The 16,939-nt window shown below is 40.9% G+C and overlaps 1 protein-coding gene across 6 annotated transcripts in view; it reads left to right on the top strand.

The window, feature by feature from the left end:
• The window catches only part of GLRA2 (glycine receptor alpha 2), a 167,474-nt gene that overhangs the window by 66,455 nt on the left and 84,080 nt on the right, over window positions 1-16,939 (top strand). For all 6 annotated transcript variants that reach the window (XM_005287810.5, XM_065580548.1, XM_042840179.2 and 3 more), the window contains 2 exons: window positions 283-420; window positions 6,490-6,704. In XM_005287810.5, coding sequence (XP_005287867.1) covers window positions 283-420; window positions 6,490-6,704 — 353 coding nt within the window. The remainder of the gene's footprint in view (window positions 1-282; window positions 421-6,489; window positions 6,705-16,939) is intronic.

The raw sequence follows: 16,939 nt of genomic DNA, 5'->3' as shown, positions 1-16,939 counted from the left end.
ACAGGCTATTAACATTGACTTTTTATTAGAAATAAACCAAAGCAGATATGCCGCACGTTTGAGATTTTAGTTGAATATTTTGCCTCTAGTACTATTACATATTTGATGCTATTTCAAAGTTTTAATAATAACTGTAGTTAATGTAGTTCAGCTCCTGGATCAATTAGAAACTCTTGTATCGAAGTTTGCCCATTCAAAAGTGAGGATATTTTCTGAGTCATAATTTGTTTCCATCTGAAACTGTACTCTATTATCTAATGAACTGTGATTTGTTTATTCTAGTTGGGTACACTATGAATGATCTGATATTTGAGTGGCTAAGTGATGGTCCAGTGCAAGTTGCCGAAGGCTTAACCCTGCCACAATTTATTTTGAAAGAAGACAAGGAACTTGGTTATTGCACAAAACACTACAACACCGGTGAGCGTTCTTCTAATTTTTTTGTTAGTAATTACTTCTACTAGTATCCACAAGCAGTTTTGTAACAGATCTCATTTATTAGGTCTGGTGTTTGAAAGCTGGGGTTTAGGCAAAGCAGGAAGGCGAAAACCAGTAAAAATGTTGGAAAATGTAATATTTTCTCAGTACTTTCCCTTTAAATATGTTAAATCCCTGTGCTTCATATCTTGTGTCCAGAGCATGAATTGTTCTGTTGGAGTTTGGATTTGGCTCTTCATTCTTCTTCTTATGTAGAATCCCTATTACTGGAGGTTTGCAACCATGGTAGCCCATTCTCTATGATTCTCTGCTTATCTATTTGTGGATTAATAGTTCTTTTGATCCACTCAGAATATCACACTGTCCATTCCAGATATTGTTTTTCTTCCTCATGTTCTCCTGCCATTAACTTTCAATTCCAGTGCCTATAAATATGTGTCACCCTCTGAACCTCTTAAAATGTGCCCTGCAAATCAATTTTTTTTTCATAGGATCATTGACTACTGTTTGCTAAATTCTGATAATCTCCGATACTTTTTCCTTGGTTATGTGGTCTTGCCATGATATTTTCATAATTCTTCTATAATACCATAATTTGAAGGATTGCAGTTTCTTTATTATCAATTGTTTGAATGTCCATGTTTCACAGCCATAATTTATCACAGACCAAATATAAGTTTTTAAGCGTCAGAATTAATCTTCAGATTTATGTCCCTTTTCTTCAGATGTTTGTTCTTCCATAATGTCCCTTTTGCTCTTGCTGTTCTGGTGCTGACTTCAGTATCTTATCTTCCAACTTCTGTAATGATGCTTCCGAAGTACCAATAATTTCTTACTTTCTGTATGGCTGTGTTGTTCACTGGAATCTTGTGTGTTTTCCCAGGATCCTTGCATCCCACCACAGATTTTGTCTTGTCCACATTCAACTCTAGCCCATATTCTTTGACATATTTGTAAATAATCTCCACTAACTTCATTGGACCTTCTGAATCAGCCAACAACACCGTGTCATCTTCATAGTGAACATTATTCACTCATTTTCATTCATCTTAATACCTTCTTACGTTTCTTCAATTAATTTAATCAAACACTCACTATAAATGTTGAATGAAGTCAGTGACATTATATAACCTTGTCTCACTCCTCTCTGGATCTCTATTAGATTTTCATTTTCATCTCCCATTATAACCGCCTTCTGACTCCAGTAAAATTGTTTTATTGCTTGGAGTCCATATCAATCAATCCCAACAGATCTTAATATGTTGATAAATATATAGAGTAGATTTTGTCAGATGCTGTTTGGAAATCAATAAAACACAAGTGTATTTTTCCCTATTTCACTTGATATTTCTAATATGAGCTTTAAACTCATAATGACATTTATCATGCCCTTTCAAGTTTGAAACTATATTGTTGTTCACTTATTTCCTTATCTATCTTTCCTTGTATTTGGTCTTGAACAACTCGCAAAATAATTTTAGAGGCATGAGATACTAGGCTGGTTGTTCTGTAGTCTTTACAATGCATAGTGTTTTTCTTTTGGGGGATTTGGATACACAGTGAAACTGTAAAATCTTATGGCACATCTCTTCTCTCAAATATATTCTTCATTACCTCTGACAGGGCTTTCAAGCCTCCATCTTCTGTGCTTTTTAACAATTCAGCCAGAAATCCATCATAACCTAGTTCTTTTCCATTCTGAAGTTGTCACACTGTCTGGAATGGCTCGCAACAGTGAGTGCCTACCTCAGGGCAGACTGCCAGAAAACAGGGCAGACACCCCACACTGGTGGTGTGTCCTGTAATTAGATTTCACCAAGCCAGTACCAAATGTGAACTCCTGGATCACTATTCCAGTCTTACCATGGAGTCACAGACAGTCCACTCAGACTCTCCAGTCTATCTTGCCATCCAGACAAACTGGACTTAGTGATAATGTCCCCATAAACCAAGAATCACATCACATCAGGTTGCTTCCAGTCCCAAGGTACCAGTCACTTACCCCAGATCCATTGGTACTCTGGATCTTACACCAAAGACAACGCTGCCAGCCAATTCTATAGTAAACTAAGCTGAGAAAAAAAATGAGTTACTGAGAGGTTAAAGCAGGTAAAATATATATACAGGTTGATCACAGTTTGTAATTCCAAATAGTGGCAGTGATGTAATAAACTGCCAGTTTCTCACAAATCTTTTCAGGGGTGTCTCCACTTTGCATCTGGTACACCTCCCTGTAGGAGTCCAAACAGTCCAGAGATGAAGGCTCTTTTTTTGAATCCCTTCCTACAGCTTCTTCTCACAGAAAATAAGTTGACAGTCTCTCTACCCATGTGGGCTTTTCCTTTGATGAGTGAATGAGGAATGCACTTTGAGTTTCTGACCTCAGGGCATCACACACAATGGCCGTTTGCTTTGGAATTAGCACTTTTTTCTGATAAAGTCCCTCATTAGCATTCTACAAGGCTTCTTTGATGTATGATGAGTTATTTAGTTACAGGGGATTTACAATGTAAATGTTTGCTATTGCATTATAACAGGACACAGATAAGTAAAAACAATGCATTTAACATCCTATTCGTTTTAGGAAGTTTTAACACCGAAAACACTTATACATTTAACAATCGCTTTGATCTATGCTAATACACAAGTGAATTGGCCTGAATAAACCCTGACATGACCTGGTCTGCCAGCATCACAGAAGACTTTTTGTTGCTGCCATGATTTCTTCATCTATTATTTGTGGGTGTACTTGATTAATCTCACCGTGTCATAACACCATCTTTGGACTTTTGTGGCATTTTCTAGGGGCAGCAGTGTCATCTGCTGCTCCACCACACCCTGTTAGTACTGGCATCACATTGCCAATGGCTGCTTATTTAACAGTTTTCCCTACTTATATCACAGCTAACCCCCATATCTGAACGCAATTCCACTATCCACCGCCTCTGGACATGCTTGATGTCAGAAACGCTGCCCCTGGGAAGTTTACCCAGAGACAAGTTTGGGTGTTTGGAGTCTATGATATGCAGCTAGTGTTCAGAGATTTTTATGAATGGTTTTCTTGGTAGCTGCTGGGTTGAAATATAAATCCTTCCCATCTAAAAGAGGTACTTCATTGTGTCAGCAGGAGAGTCAGTCTGGTTGCATCAGTTATATTTTTTCATTCAGTGAAATGACAGGACATGAGCGGTTCAGCCCCAATCCGTCAGTTAATGTTACATCGGTTTTTATTAAACAAAACTACTGTTTAATTTTTTTACTTTGGTTTTTAAAAACCCCAATGCTGCTTCAAAAATTGCTTCTAATTTCTATGGCCCAAAATGTCAGGGGATGAAAACCCTGAGGTTCACTGTCCCCAAGAGCTGTGGAAAGGGTTGAAATTCTGCTGGAATATGGGAGAAGACAGGCTGGAGCGGGGAGGGATGAGTAATCTCTGACCAGCAGCTTCCTAGCAAGCCCATGGGGATTCCCTGCATAGGATAATACCTTGTATCCATGGTGTGGGAGTTCCAGCCCAGAGGAAAGATTTGGGGGCAGTGGTCAGCAGAGAATGCCTTGACAGCCTGGCAGAGCATGCTGAGAAGCAGTGTGCATTCTGAAGGGCCCCTTACATATGAATCAAGTATCAGAGGGGTAGCCGTGTTAGTCTGGACCTGTAAAAAGCGACAGAGTCCTGTGGCACCTTATAGACTAACAGATGTATTGGAGCATAAGCTTTAGTGGGTGAATACCCACTTCATCAGATGCTTTGTTGCTTTTTATATATGAATGGCTTTTGTCTCCAGATAATCCTCTCAGAACTGTAAGTTTGGAGAGTTGAAAACTGTGGTTGCTCTGAAGGGGACAAATACTGCCTTCCCTCTGAGAAACAGTCCATAGAGAACTCTCTAAAAGGAGGCACATGGTGTTTCCTTATTTGGGGTTTTCCAGCACTGGGGAGAACTGGACACACATGTTGTTCTTATAATTACTAATAATACTGCTGTTCATGTGCATGAAAAGTACATAAGAACATAAGAATGGCCCTACTGAGTCAGACCAAAGGTCCATCTAGCCCAGTATCCTGTCTTCCAACAGTGGCCAATGCCAGGTGCCCCAGAGGGAATGAACAAAACAGGTAATCATCAAGTGATCCATCCCCTGTCGCTCATTCCCAGCTTCTGGCAAACAGAGGCTAGGGATACCATCCCTGCCCATCCTGGCTAATAGCCATTGATGGACCTATCCTCCATGAATTTATCTAGTTCCTTTTTGAACTCTGTTATGGTCTTGGCCTTCACAACATCCTCTGGCAAGGAGTTCCACAGGTTGACTGTGCGTTGTGTGAAGAAATACTTAATTTTATTTGTTTTAAACCTGCTGCCTATTAATTTCATTTGATGACCCCTAGTTCTTGTGTTATGAGAAGTAGTAAACACTTCCTTATCTACTTTCTCTACACTAGCATGATTTTATAGGCCACAATCATATCTCTCCTTAGCCATCTCTTTTCGAAGCTGAAAAAGTCCTAGTTTTATTAATCTCTCCTCATACGGAAGCCATTCCATATCCCTAATAATTTTTGTTGCCCTTTTCTGAACCTTTTCCAATTCCAATATATCTTTTTGAGATGGGGCGACCACATCTGCCCACAGTATTCAAGATGTGGGCGTACCATGGATTTATATAAAGGCAATATGATATTTTCTGTCCTATTATCGATCACTTTCTTAATTATTCACAGCATTCTATTTGCTTTTTTGACTGCTGCTGCACATTGAGTGAATGTTTTCAGAGAACTATCCACAATGACTCCAAGATCTCTTTTTTGAGTGGTAACAGCTAATTTAAACCCCACCATTTTATATGTGTAGCTGGGATTATTCTTTCCAATGTGCATTACTTTGCATTTATCAGCATTACATTTCATCTGCCATTTTGTTGCTCAGTCACCCAGTTTTGAGAGATCCTTTTGTAGCTCTTTGCAGTCTGCCTGGGTCTTAACTATCTTTAGTAATTTTGTATCATCTGCAAATTTTGCCACCTCACTATTTACCCCTTTTTCCAGATCATTTATGAATATGTTGAATAGGACTGGTCCCAGAACAGACCCCTGGGGACACCACTATTTACCTCTCTCTATTCTGAAAACTGACCATTTATAAGTAAGCAGAATTACCTGTGGATGTCAGGTGATTCCTGTTACCAGCTGATTGAAGGGGCTGAAGTTTGAAGTTATCAACCTATTCAAATTATTTAGTCAGGACCTAGCACAGAAAACTATACAATTTTTCTCTGCTAAATGTTCACAGAATATTACAGTTTAAATTTTAATTTGTGAAAGAACAGGAATATTATTCAGCTGCAATTTCCCCCTGCCACTTTCCCGCACTCCATTTCATTGCATGGCATTCAGCTCTTGTAGATCCATAGAACTTCAGGAAACAGAATTCTTAAATGACTAGGGTACATTAATGCCCTCTGTATTGTACTTGACCATTCAACCAGTTCTTGGTGAGATAATGCTGTCCAGCACCATCTGTTCAGCCAAAAAACCAGTCCCCTACCCACATCTGAGTGTCTACTTTTAACAGCATCTTCTCCAGCCCCAATAAAGTGTACCAATATAATTTTGTTTACTAAGGATGGAGCAAGTTCAACATACTTAGATGCAGGCAAATGACTGGTCTACTGGTTAGATGGAGAGAGAAACACTGGATGAGATGGGGCCCACCCAACCAAAGGAGAATGGGACTCATTTGTTAAAAAAGTTTTTTTTAGGGGACTAGACCTCTTGTAAAGTGATCACACTGTAAAGTAATAAGATTCAGTCACAAAAATAAATGGCCGCTGTTTCAAGTGAACATTATGATGTCAACTCCACCAAACTACAATGTTACCAAAAAGCTAAACCAGAACAATGTTTTCATATTGGGGCCTCTGCTTTTGAGCTAAGACATTATGATAGCATGCTGTGAAATCTGCATATGCCTGAGGTCAGGAAGCTAATTTATGCTCATAAAATAAGACAAAATGTGCAAAAACATTTATAAAAGCAATTTCATGTTCTAGGAAAGTTTACATGCATTGAAGTCAAGTTTCATTTGGAACGTCAGATGGGATACTATTTAATCCAGATGTACATTCCTAGCCTGCTGATCGTCATTTTGTCCTGGGTTTCTTTCTGGATCAACATGGATGCTGCTCCAGCCAGAGTCGCTTTGGGCATCACTACAGTCTTGACAATGACTACACAGAGTTCAGGATCCAGAGCTTCTCTTCCAAAAGTAAGGAGTCTCTGCCAAATATACATTCCTTGTTGATTGGTATTTTGCCAAGAAGTGTGTGTACATTTTTTAGAGATTCTGCAAACCCAGTTTAATATGCTTATGGCATGAGAAAATTGCACCGTTTTAACTAAAGATGATGTAGTTAAACTGGTGCAAAACTCTGTGTAAACACTTTCATTTTGGTTTGAACAGACTTTTATTGGTTTAAGTTTAAATCGGTTAGGAATCTGTTTAAGCTAAACAGAAATGAGCCAAAATCAGTGTCCATATAGGGATTTGCACCAGATTAACTAAAGCAGTTTAAAACCTAATTTAAGTTAGACTGGTGCAATATTGTTGTGTAGACAAGGCCTAAGTCTTGTGTTGAAATTGCAAAGATTTGCTTATCAGTGGACATTAATGGTGCAATATAATGGTGTGATGTCCACTACATACACATCCTTGCACTTTCACTAAAAAAAGCAGAGTTCCACAAATCTGAGGAACTGTAATGATCAGTGTAGACAGCACCTTCACCAATAGATGGTGCTCTATTTTAATGTTAAGTTGTTGTTATGTTTGTTATTATGTTGATGTATTTGATTGGGGGAAGTTAGTAGGAAGTTTTAGTCTTGCCTGTTTGTGGTGGAGTTGTATGCAGTGTAGTAGCCGTGTTGGTCCCAGGATATTAGAAAGACAAGATGGGTGAGGTAATATCTTTTATTGGACCAACTCCTGCTGATAAGAGAAAAACAAGCTTTTTTTTCTCACACAGAGCTCTTCCTCGGGTCTGGTAAAGGTACTCAGAGTGTCACAGCTCAATATAAGGTGGAACAGATTGTTTAGCATAAGTAAGTAACACATGTTTCAAGGGACCATTCTAGGTGACATCGCCAGTTAACACCTCTGCACTCACAGGGAAGAAGAAGGGGAGAAAAAAGGAGAGGGAGTTAGAGGTTATAGATCAGTGGTGGGCAAACTGGGTAATCTGATTGTGGGCCGTGAGACAATTTGCTAAAGTTGACCTTCCACAGGCACAACCCCCTGCAGCTCCCAATGGCCCTGGTTCCCAGTCTTCTCTTTTGAAAGTATTGTGCAGGATGAGTATTGAGAGATCAGATGTGGAGTGGTCACTGTGAAAAGTGTTCACCCACAGGTAATATGGTGTTTTTGTCTTTTATCATTTTTCTGCATCAGTTTATTGGAGAGCATAGTGATTTTCTGGTTTCATCCACATAGTTGTAATTGGGGCATTTAGTGCACTGGATGCATGTTGTGATAGGCAAGTGTAGGACCAATGGATCTTGAATGTGGGGGTGGCTGTTCCATGATGTGATCTACTTCTCTGGTGGAGTGTCCTTGTTTGGTGAAGGTGGTTTTAAGTATGTTAAGGTGTGTATCCTGGGCTTTCTCCTCCAGGCATATTCTGAGGTACCTGAGTTCCTGACTGTAGATAACAGATTTCTTGGTGTGTTTGGAATGATTACTGGATCTATGACGGTAGGTGTGGTGATCCCTCATTTCTTGCATATAGTTGCCTGTAGGGTTCCATTAGTGAAGCTGATTGTGATGTCTAGGAAGGTCATTCTAGTTTGGGAGTGTTCTAGAGAGAGTTTGATGGATGGATGGTGGTTATTGAATTTGTGGTGGAAGTTTAGGAGCGAGTTTAAGTCATCTGTCCAGAGGATGAAAATATCATTGATGTATCTCAGGTATATCATTGGTTTTGTGGTGCATTTGTCCAGAAATTCTCCCTTGAGTTGGCCCATGAAGAGGTTGGCATATTGGGAAGCCATCGTAGTACCCCTGGCTGTTCCCATAGTTTGAACAAAGTGTTTTTTGTTGAATATAAAGTTGTTATGGGTGAGGATGAGTTTGGCGATGTGTTTGGATTTATATGTGAGTGTTGTCCATTGTCTTATAGATATTTTAGGCTGGCAGCAATGCCATCATTGTGACATCCATGGTGGCAAGGTTGATGTTCTGAGGGAGGTTCTTAATGTTATAGAGTTTCTGGAGGAAGTCGGTTGTGTCTGGAGGAAGCTCATCCTTTGTGTAGTGAGTGATTTGAGGATGGTTTCTATGAGTCCTGATAGTCTTTCAGTAAAAGTATTGTGGCTAAATATGATGGGTCTGCCTGTGTTCCCTTGTTTCCTTGTTTGTGTGTCTTGGGAAGAATGTAAAAGATTCTTATGACTGCAAGGGTGTTAACTGGCCACTTCTCCTTGAATGGTCCTTGAAATATATGTTAACTACTTATGCTAAAGAAACTGTTCCACCTTATATTTAGCTGTGACACTCTGAGCATATTTCCCAGACCTGAAGAACTGTATAAACTCAAAAGTGTTTATCTCTCACCAACAGAAGTTGATCCAATAAAAATTATGACCTCACCCACCTTGTGTTATTTGCAGTGTTCCAGTAAATCCTTTGATTCAGTAAGCATGTGTTACAACTGGAGGCAGCTGCTTAAAGATGGAAAAGCACTTTTGCTTGAGGGAGAAAAAAATTATTGTCATGCAAGTGAGACTGGAATGACTTTAAACAACTCAGGAGCTGATGGTCCTCCAAAGCCTCCACAAGTCCTCCACAATTACTCCCATGTGCCCAGAGGTACAGACAAGTCTTGTCACAATTCCCCAGGAAAAAAATCACAGAATGAGCCAGCTTACTGCAGCACAAATAATCATGGGAAATGCCCCAAGAAGTCCTAGTGCCATTCACTGGGAGAATGACAGGTGAGAACCCAGTAATTTGGGTAGGTTTTTGACTGTGTCTGCTCACTCCTGATGTTAGCTAACCCAAGTGCCAATCATCTGGGCTAACTCAGGAATGAAGACATACTCATTGTGTGTTTGCACAGAATAAGATCCATTCCTGAAAGTATGTTGTATTCTGCTCTGCTGTACCCTCAGTATCATATCTTGTTTTATTTAAAAACACTGTGATGTGCTTAAGTGGAGCATATGTGGGGAAATTTTGAAAATTGCACAGATTTTGTTGCTGTTGCTGTTCAGTCGGTAATGCGACCGGGCACTTAAAAATCTGGTGACTACAACAGTTGGTTCAACTTCACTTGTTCACTTAAAATATGTATAATTTTTCAAGAATACTGTGAAGAAGAAAATCTTTCATGTATGAATTTAGGCTTCCAAGTGGATGATTTCCAAACATATGCACAGTTTATTTTATTTGCAGTACAAAGTAAAGAGTTTGAAAGAATGTTACCAAAGAATTAACTTGATTCTGAATCAGTGTGTGCCAGTGGGCTTCTGGATATCGAGTTAGGGACAGGATTAGACAAAATGTTTCCTCAGAATGAGATCTCATCATGCAACCCCTGTTCTTGTTGGAATATTTCCTCTTTTGTTTGTATCCTCCTTTGTGGGGATGGAGAAATACTGGGCTTGATTCTGTGCTCTTGCTGGTTTTACACATCTGTTGGATAGGGGAGAGGAGGAGATACAAAAGAGCTGGTTGTGGGTCCGTGATTCTTCTGGCAGTTCTAGTACAGTCTCAGCATAGATTAGACTGCTAGTGGCTCCCAAATGGCCAACTGCCAGCCAAGGATTGTCAAAAGGCAGCAATGCTCTGGCCATGCTCCATCCTACCCCAACACTTCCCCAAGAAGGAGGAGTGCTAGGCAGAGACGGGCTCCACCTAACGAAGAGAGGGAAGAGCATCTTCGCCAGCAGGCTGGCTAACCTAGTGAGGAGGGCTTTAAAGTAGGTTCACCGGGGGAAGGAGACCAAAGCCCTGAGGTGAGTGGGGAAATGGGATCCTGGGAGGAAGCACAAGCAGGAGAGCGCAAGAGGGGAGGACTCCTGTCTCATACTGAGAAAGGGACGATCGATGAGTTATCTTAAGTGCCTATACACAAATGCAAGAAGCCTGGGAAACAAGCAGGGAGAACTGGAAGTCCTGGCACAGTCAGGGAACTATGATGCAATTGGAATAACAGAGACTTGGTGGGATAACTCACATGACTGGAGTACTATCATGGATGGATATAAACTGTTCAGGAAGGACAGGCAGGGCAGAAAAGGTGGGGGAGTTGCGTTGAATGTAAGAGAGGAGTATGACTGCTCAGAGCTCCAGTATGAAACTGCAGAAAAACCTGAGAGTCTCTGGATGAAGTTGAGAAGTGTGAGCAACAAGGGTGATGTCGTGGTTGGAGTCTGCTATAGACCACCAGACTAGGGTGAAGAGGTGGACGAGGCTTTCTTCTAGCAACTAGCAGAAGTTGCTAGATCGCAGGCCCTGGTTCTCCTGGGAGACTTTAATCACCCTGATATCTGCTGGGAGAGCAATACAGCGATGCACAGACAATCCAGGAAGTTTTTGGAAAGTGTAGGGGACAATTTCCTGGTGCAAGTGCTGGAGGAACCAACTAGGGGCAGAGCTTTTCTTGACCTGCTGCTCACAAACAGGGAAGAATTAGTAGGGGAAGCAAAAGCGGATGGGAACCTGGGAGGCAGTGACCATTAGATGTCGAGTTCAGGATCCTGACACAAGGAAGAAAGGAGAGCAGCAGAATACAGACCCTGGACTTCAGAAAAGCAGACTTTGACTCCCTCAGGGAACTGATGGGCAGGATCCTCTGGGAGAATAACATGAAGGGCAAAGGGGTCCAGGAGAGCTGGCTGTATTTTAAAGAATCCTTATTGCGGTTGCAGGAACAAACCATCCCGATGTGTAGAAAGAATAGTAAATATGGCAGGCGACCAGCTTGGCTAAACAGTGAAATCCTTGCTGATCTTAAACGCAAAAAAGAAGCTTACAAGAAGTGGAAGATTGTACAAATGACCAGGGAGGAGTATAAAAATATTGCTCAGGCATGCAGGAGTGAAATCAGGAAGGGCAAATCACACTTGGAGTTGCAGCTAGCAAGAGATGTTAAGAGTAACAAGAAGGGTTTCTTCAGGTATGTTAGCAACAAGAAGAAAGTCAAGGAAAGTGTGGGCCCCTTACTGAATAGGGGAGGCAACCTAGGGACCGAGGATGTGGAAAAAGCTAATGTACTCAATGCTTTTTTTGCCTCTGTCTTCACAAACAGGGTCAGCTCCCAGACTGCTGCACTGGGCAGCACAATATGGGGAGAAGGTGACCAGCCCTCTGTGGAGAAAGAAGTGGTTCGGGACTATTTAGAAAAACTGGACGTGCACAAGTCCATGGGGCCGGATGCGCTGCATCCGAGGGTGCTAAAGGAGTTGGCAGATGAGATTGCAGAGCCATTAGCCATTATTTTTGAAAACTCATGGCGATGGGGGAGGTCCCAGATGACTGGAAAAAGGCTAATGTAGTGCCCATCTTTAAAAAAGGGAAGAAGGAGGATCCGGGGAACTACAAACCAGTCAGCCTCACCTCAGTCCCTGGAAAAATCTGGAGCAGGTCCTCAAGGAATCAATTATGAAACACTTAGGGGAGAGGAAAGTGATCAGGAACAGTCAGCATGGATTCACCAAGGGGAAGTCGTGCCTGACTAACCTAATTGCCTTCTATGATGAGATAACTGGCTCTGTGGATGAGGGGAAAGCAATGGATGTATTATTCCTTGACTTTAGCAAAGCTTTTGATACGGTCTCCCACAGTATTCTTGCCGCCAAATTAAGGAAGTATGGGCTGGATAAATGGACTGTAAGGTGGATAGAAAGCTGGCTAGATCATTGGACTCAATGGGTAGTGATCAATGGCTCCATGTCTAGTTGGCAGCCGGTTTCAAGTGGAGTGCCCCAAGGGTCGGTACTGGGGCCGGTTTTGTTTAATATCTTTATTAATGATCTGGAGGATGGTGTGGACTGCACTCTCAGCAAGTTTGCAGATGACACTAAACTAGGAGGCGTGGTAGATACACTAGAGGGTAGGGATTGGATACAGAGGGACCTAGACAAATTAGAGGATTGGGCCAAAAAAAACCTGATGAGGTTCAACAAGGACAAGTGCAGAGTCCTGCACTTAGGACGGAAGAATCCCATACACTGCTACAGACTAGGGAACCGAATGGCTAGGTAGCAGTTCTGCAGAAACGGACCTAGGGGTCACAGTGGACGAGAAGCTGGATATGAGTCAACAGTGTGCTCTTGTTGCCAAGAAGGCTAACGGCATTTTGGGCTGTATAAGTAGGGGCATTGCCAGCAGATCGAGGAGCGTGATCGTTCCCCTTTATTCGACATTGGTGAGGCCTCATCTGGAATACTGTGTCCAGTTTTGGGCCCCACACTACAAGAAGGATGTGGAAAAATTGGAAAGAGTCCAGCGGAGGGCAACAAAAATGATTAGGGGTCTGGAGCACGACTTATGAGGAGAGGCCGAGGGAACTGGGATTGTTTAGTCTGCAGAAGAGAAGAATGAGGGGGGATTTGATAGCAGCCTTCAACTACCTGAAGGGGGGTTCCAAAGAGGATGGAGCTCGGCTGTTCTCAGTGGTGGCAGGTGACAGAACAAGGAATAATGGTCTCAAGTTGCAGTGGGGGACGTCCAGGTTGGATATTAGGAAACACTATTTCACTAGGAGGGTGGTGAAGCACTGGAATGCGTTACCTCGGGAGGTGGTGGCGTCTCCTTCCTTGGAGGTTTTTAAGGCCCGGCTTGACAAAGCCCTTGCTGGGATGATTTAGTTGGGAATTGGTCCTGCTTTGAGCAGGCGGTTGGACTAGATGACCTCTTGAGGTCCCTTGCAACCCTGATATTCTATGATTCTATGAATATCCTTACACCACGGGATTGGTCACAGGGAGATGGATCTTGCTAGAAAATCTGGTCCATATATTTCATTGGAGTTACGATACCAATGTAAGTGATATCAGAACCAGGACCACTGTTTGCAGTTAAACAGAATTAAACCCTTATAACTACGAATGGCCTATGTGTGAAGTTTGAAGTTGCCATTGGAAGAGTGCTCTTATATGAACTGAGAGAAGGCCAGCATGTCTGTCTGCTGCTCATGAAAAGTGTCTTTGAATTTAAGTTAATGAGTATAATAGGTATCCTGTATCTTGCAGTTCTTGAGGTTTGTCCAAAAGTAGTTTGCCTTTGTCTTCATTGGGCCAAAATGCCACCCTCAGGATCTAATCCTGCATTCCCAAATTCAAAAGTAGTCCTAACTCATGTTAGTACTCCTGTTGATGTCAGTGGCACGTTGAAGGCAATGGGACTGTTTTTGTGAATAAGAATTATTCATATGAGGTGAAATTCTGCACTCAGTTACTCTGGTGTGATACCAGAACAAGAATAAAGTCAATGAAGTGACCCTGGATTTACATGCCTGTAAATGAGAATAGAATTTGGCCAGTGAGTAGACACTTAAATTAGCATAAATTGTGATACTTTACTAGCTGGAGTTGTGCTAATATTTTGGCTTGTCTGTGGTTACATGTATTAGTAACATTAGAGCATGTTTAAAACAAGACATGCACATTAATTGAAATAAGTTAACATAGTACATGAAGCGGACAAATCAGGATTAATAGATTATAAAACAGAAGATGTTGCAGATTAATGTGGATATAAACAGTTTGAAATACCTTTATGTTTCTGGAGTTTGAACATATTGAGATGTTGTGTCTTGTTTCCATGGGGATCTTGACATTAATCCCAACAGGTGTGCCACTCTCCGATGTGTAATTAAAGGGATTGCTTCCTACCCTAAGAAATACAAATTCAAAAAAGTGCCACAAAGCTGATTGTACAATTGTACAGTACATATGTAGGTAGGTACTTATATGGTCTCCATCTCTGTAGCACCTGACTGCCTACAAACCATTCACAGTTAGTTAAAAAAAACAGCCAATTTTTGTTTGTTTGTTTGCTAAAGGGAGACAATTATTTTAAAGGTTCTTGTGTAATTAAGATAATACATTATGTTTCTTAATAAAAATCAGGCATCAGTCTACCAATGATGACCTAGGTGCCTTTAAAGAAAATAAATTTATGAATCAAATCAGTATCAAATCTGAAACCCCAAATGACTCTTTAAAAATGATTTTCCAAATCCTATCTTCATATCTGCCAAGATATAAAAAGCTAATCTGCCAACATTATATCATTTTAAAAATTGCTTCAAGCATGAATATCTAGCAGAATAATAGAAGCCAGGAGAATTATTATTGTAAGAACATTGTGAAAAAATAGACACTACTTCGCATGAAAGCTGTTGAAATCAGCCCAGCTTTGAATACATCTTGCTGTTCAATAATTGTTTCCTTCATTGTTTCCCCCACATCCTTTTTATTAATGTATACTTATCTTATTTACATCTTACTTTTATTTATGTGCATTTAAAGAGCTTAGCTTTGCCTTTAATTTATGGACTGCGTCAGACAGAAAATTTCTTCCTCTTCTTTATTTTATTAGAACATTGCCAAACATGCACACAAAAAACAAACAAAACTCACAAAACTTTTGAAGCAATAATTCCTTTTCTTAATGACGTCCAAGAGAGCATAGACTGAGGAGATTCAGAGCTAGCTTGCTTTTGTATCAGTCTCTGAACAGTTATTCTAAATGACGAGAAAGTACTGTTTAGAAGCAATCACCCATCACATCTTACTGTACCAGTATATGAGATTATATAACAGAGCTGCTTGGAATCACTCTTCCCTACATTAATAACAAACACTCATTTTGACCCACAGTCCTGCATAACGGTAGATCACAGGCAAGCCAGGCATTATGCACTCAAGCTACGGAAAAATACAACATGAACTTCTGACTATAAAAAGAAAACAGAGAATACTGTAACCTGAAATGAATGAAATGGATGTAATTCCAGTCTGTGATTGTGGATGCTGTGCAATAGGTAAACATTGTCAAAAAGCTTTTTCCAAATAATAGTTAGTTTACCTCTGTGGTAAACTATCATGTTAATTCTGTGGATGCTCTGAGCTGTACAGCGTATTGAAGCAGTTATATATACATGGCCATGTCAGTTACGTTGATCAGAACTTGGCCCAAAATAATATACAAAATGTTGAACATTTTTGAATACTTCTACTTGGTTATAAACAAAATAGCAGACAACTCGGACTCATTTTTACAGAAGCTGCAGCAAATCACAAGGTATTACAGCTCCTAACTTGGCTACTCTTCTGGGGAGTGAAAGCTGCAGAGCCTGCTTCTGAGTGCATGAGCTTTCTTCCTTGCAGTTCCAGCATGAAGTGTATCTTGGCTGTAAGTAGCCACTTAAACCTGCTCCCTTCCCAGAGTTGGACTACTAGGGCTTGTCTACACTACCCGCTGGATCAGCGGGCAGCGATCGATCCAGCGGGGGTCGATTTATTGCGTCTAGTATAGACACGATAAATTGACCGCGGAGCGCTCTCCTGTCAACTCTGGTACTCCACCAGAACAAGAAGCGCAAGTGGAGTCGACGGGAGAGCGTCAGCTGTCGACTTACCACAGTGAAGACACTGTGGTAAATAGATCTAAGTACGTCGACTCAGCTATTCTATTCACATAGCTGAAGTTGCGTTGTGACGTTGTGCAGTTTATATGGTTTTATAAAAACTTGATAATAAGTCAATATAATGTAACTGGGATAGTTTTAGAGAAAATACGGTAATAAGTGAATGTAACGTAACTGGGATATGCTTCATGCAAAAGGTCTCTTGTAAGGTATCATTACAAAGCTTTTAATCTACTGAGTATGATCATCTGATTTGTATAAATGTACCACTCTTGTATCTAAAACTAGAAATATAAAATGTAACTCTGAGGGCCTATTGTAATTATGTAAAGTGTGGACCATTAATGATGGTTTGGAATCTTGATGACTCCCATTGTCTGCAGATGGCTGTTTACCTGTGAGTCTCCCTGTATATGTGTGTGCTGGCAAGTGAGTAATGAAGTCTTGCAGTGACATGTGATCATGTCACCTGAACTGGAATCTATCTTTAACCTGGTGCTTTTCCAGTGAGGGGGGGAGGAAACCCAGAGGGACAAAGGGTTCCCGCCTTATGCAAAAGATATATAAAGGGGTGGAACAGAAGAGAGTAGGGAGGAGCCATCATGAAGAATCCCCTAGCTACCACCTGAGCTGCAACAAGAGCTGTACCAGGGGAAAGAATTGTGCCCAGTCCTGGAAGGTGTCCAGTCTGAGAAAAACTTACTGAAACATCTCTGAGGGTGAGATTATCTGTATTTAGTTTGATTAGACATAGATTTGCGCATTTTATTTTATTTTGCTTGGTGACTTGCTTTGTTCTGTCTGTTACTACTTGGAACCACTTAAATCCTATTTTCTGTATTTAATAAAA

Source organism: Chrysemys picta, chromosome 1 (assembly GCF_011386835.1).
Source record: "Chrysemys picta bellii isolate R12L10 chromosome 1, ASM1138683v2, whole genome shotgun sequence".
Classification (NCBI taxonomy): domain Eukaryota; kingdom Metazoa; phylum Chordata; order Testudines; family Emydidae; genus Chrysemys; species Chrysemys picta.
Note: the sequence above shows the minus strand (reverse complement) of the source record. Positions and strands in the feature narration are given on the sequence as shown.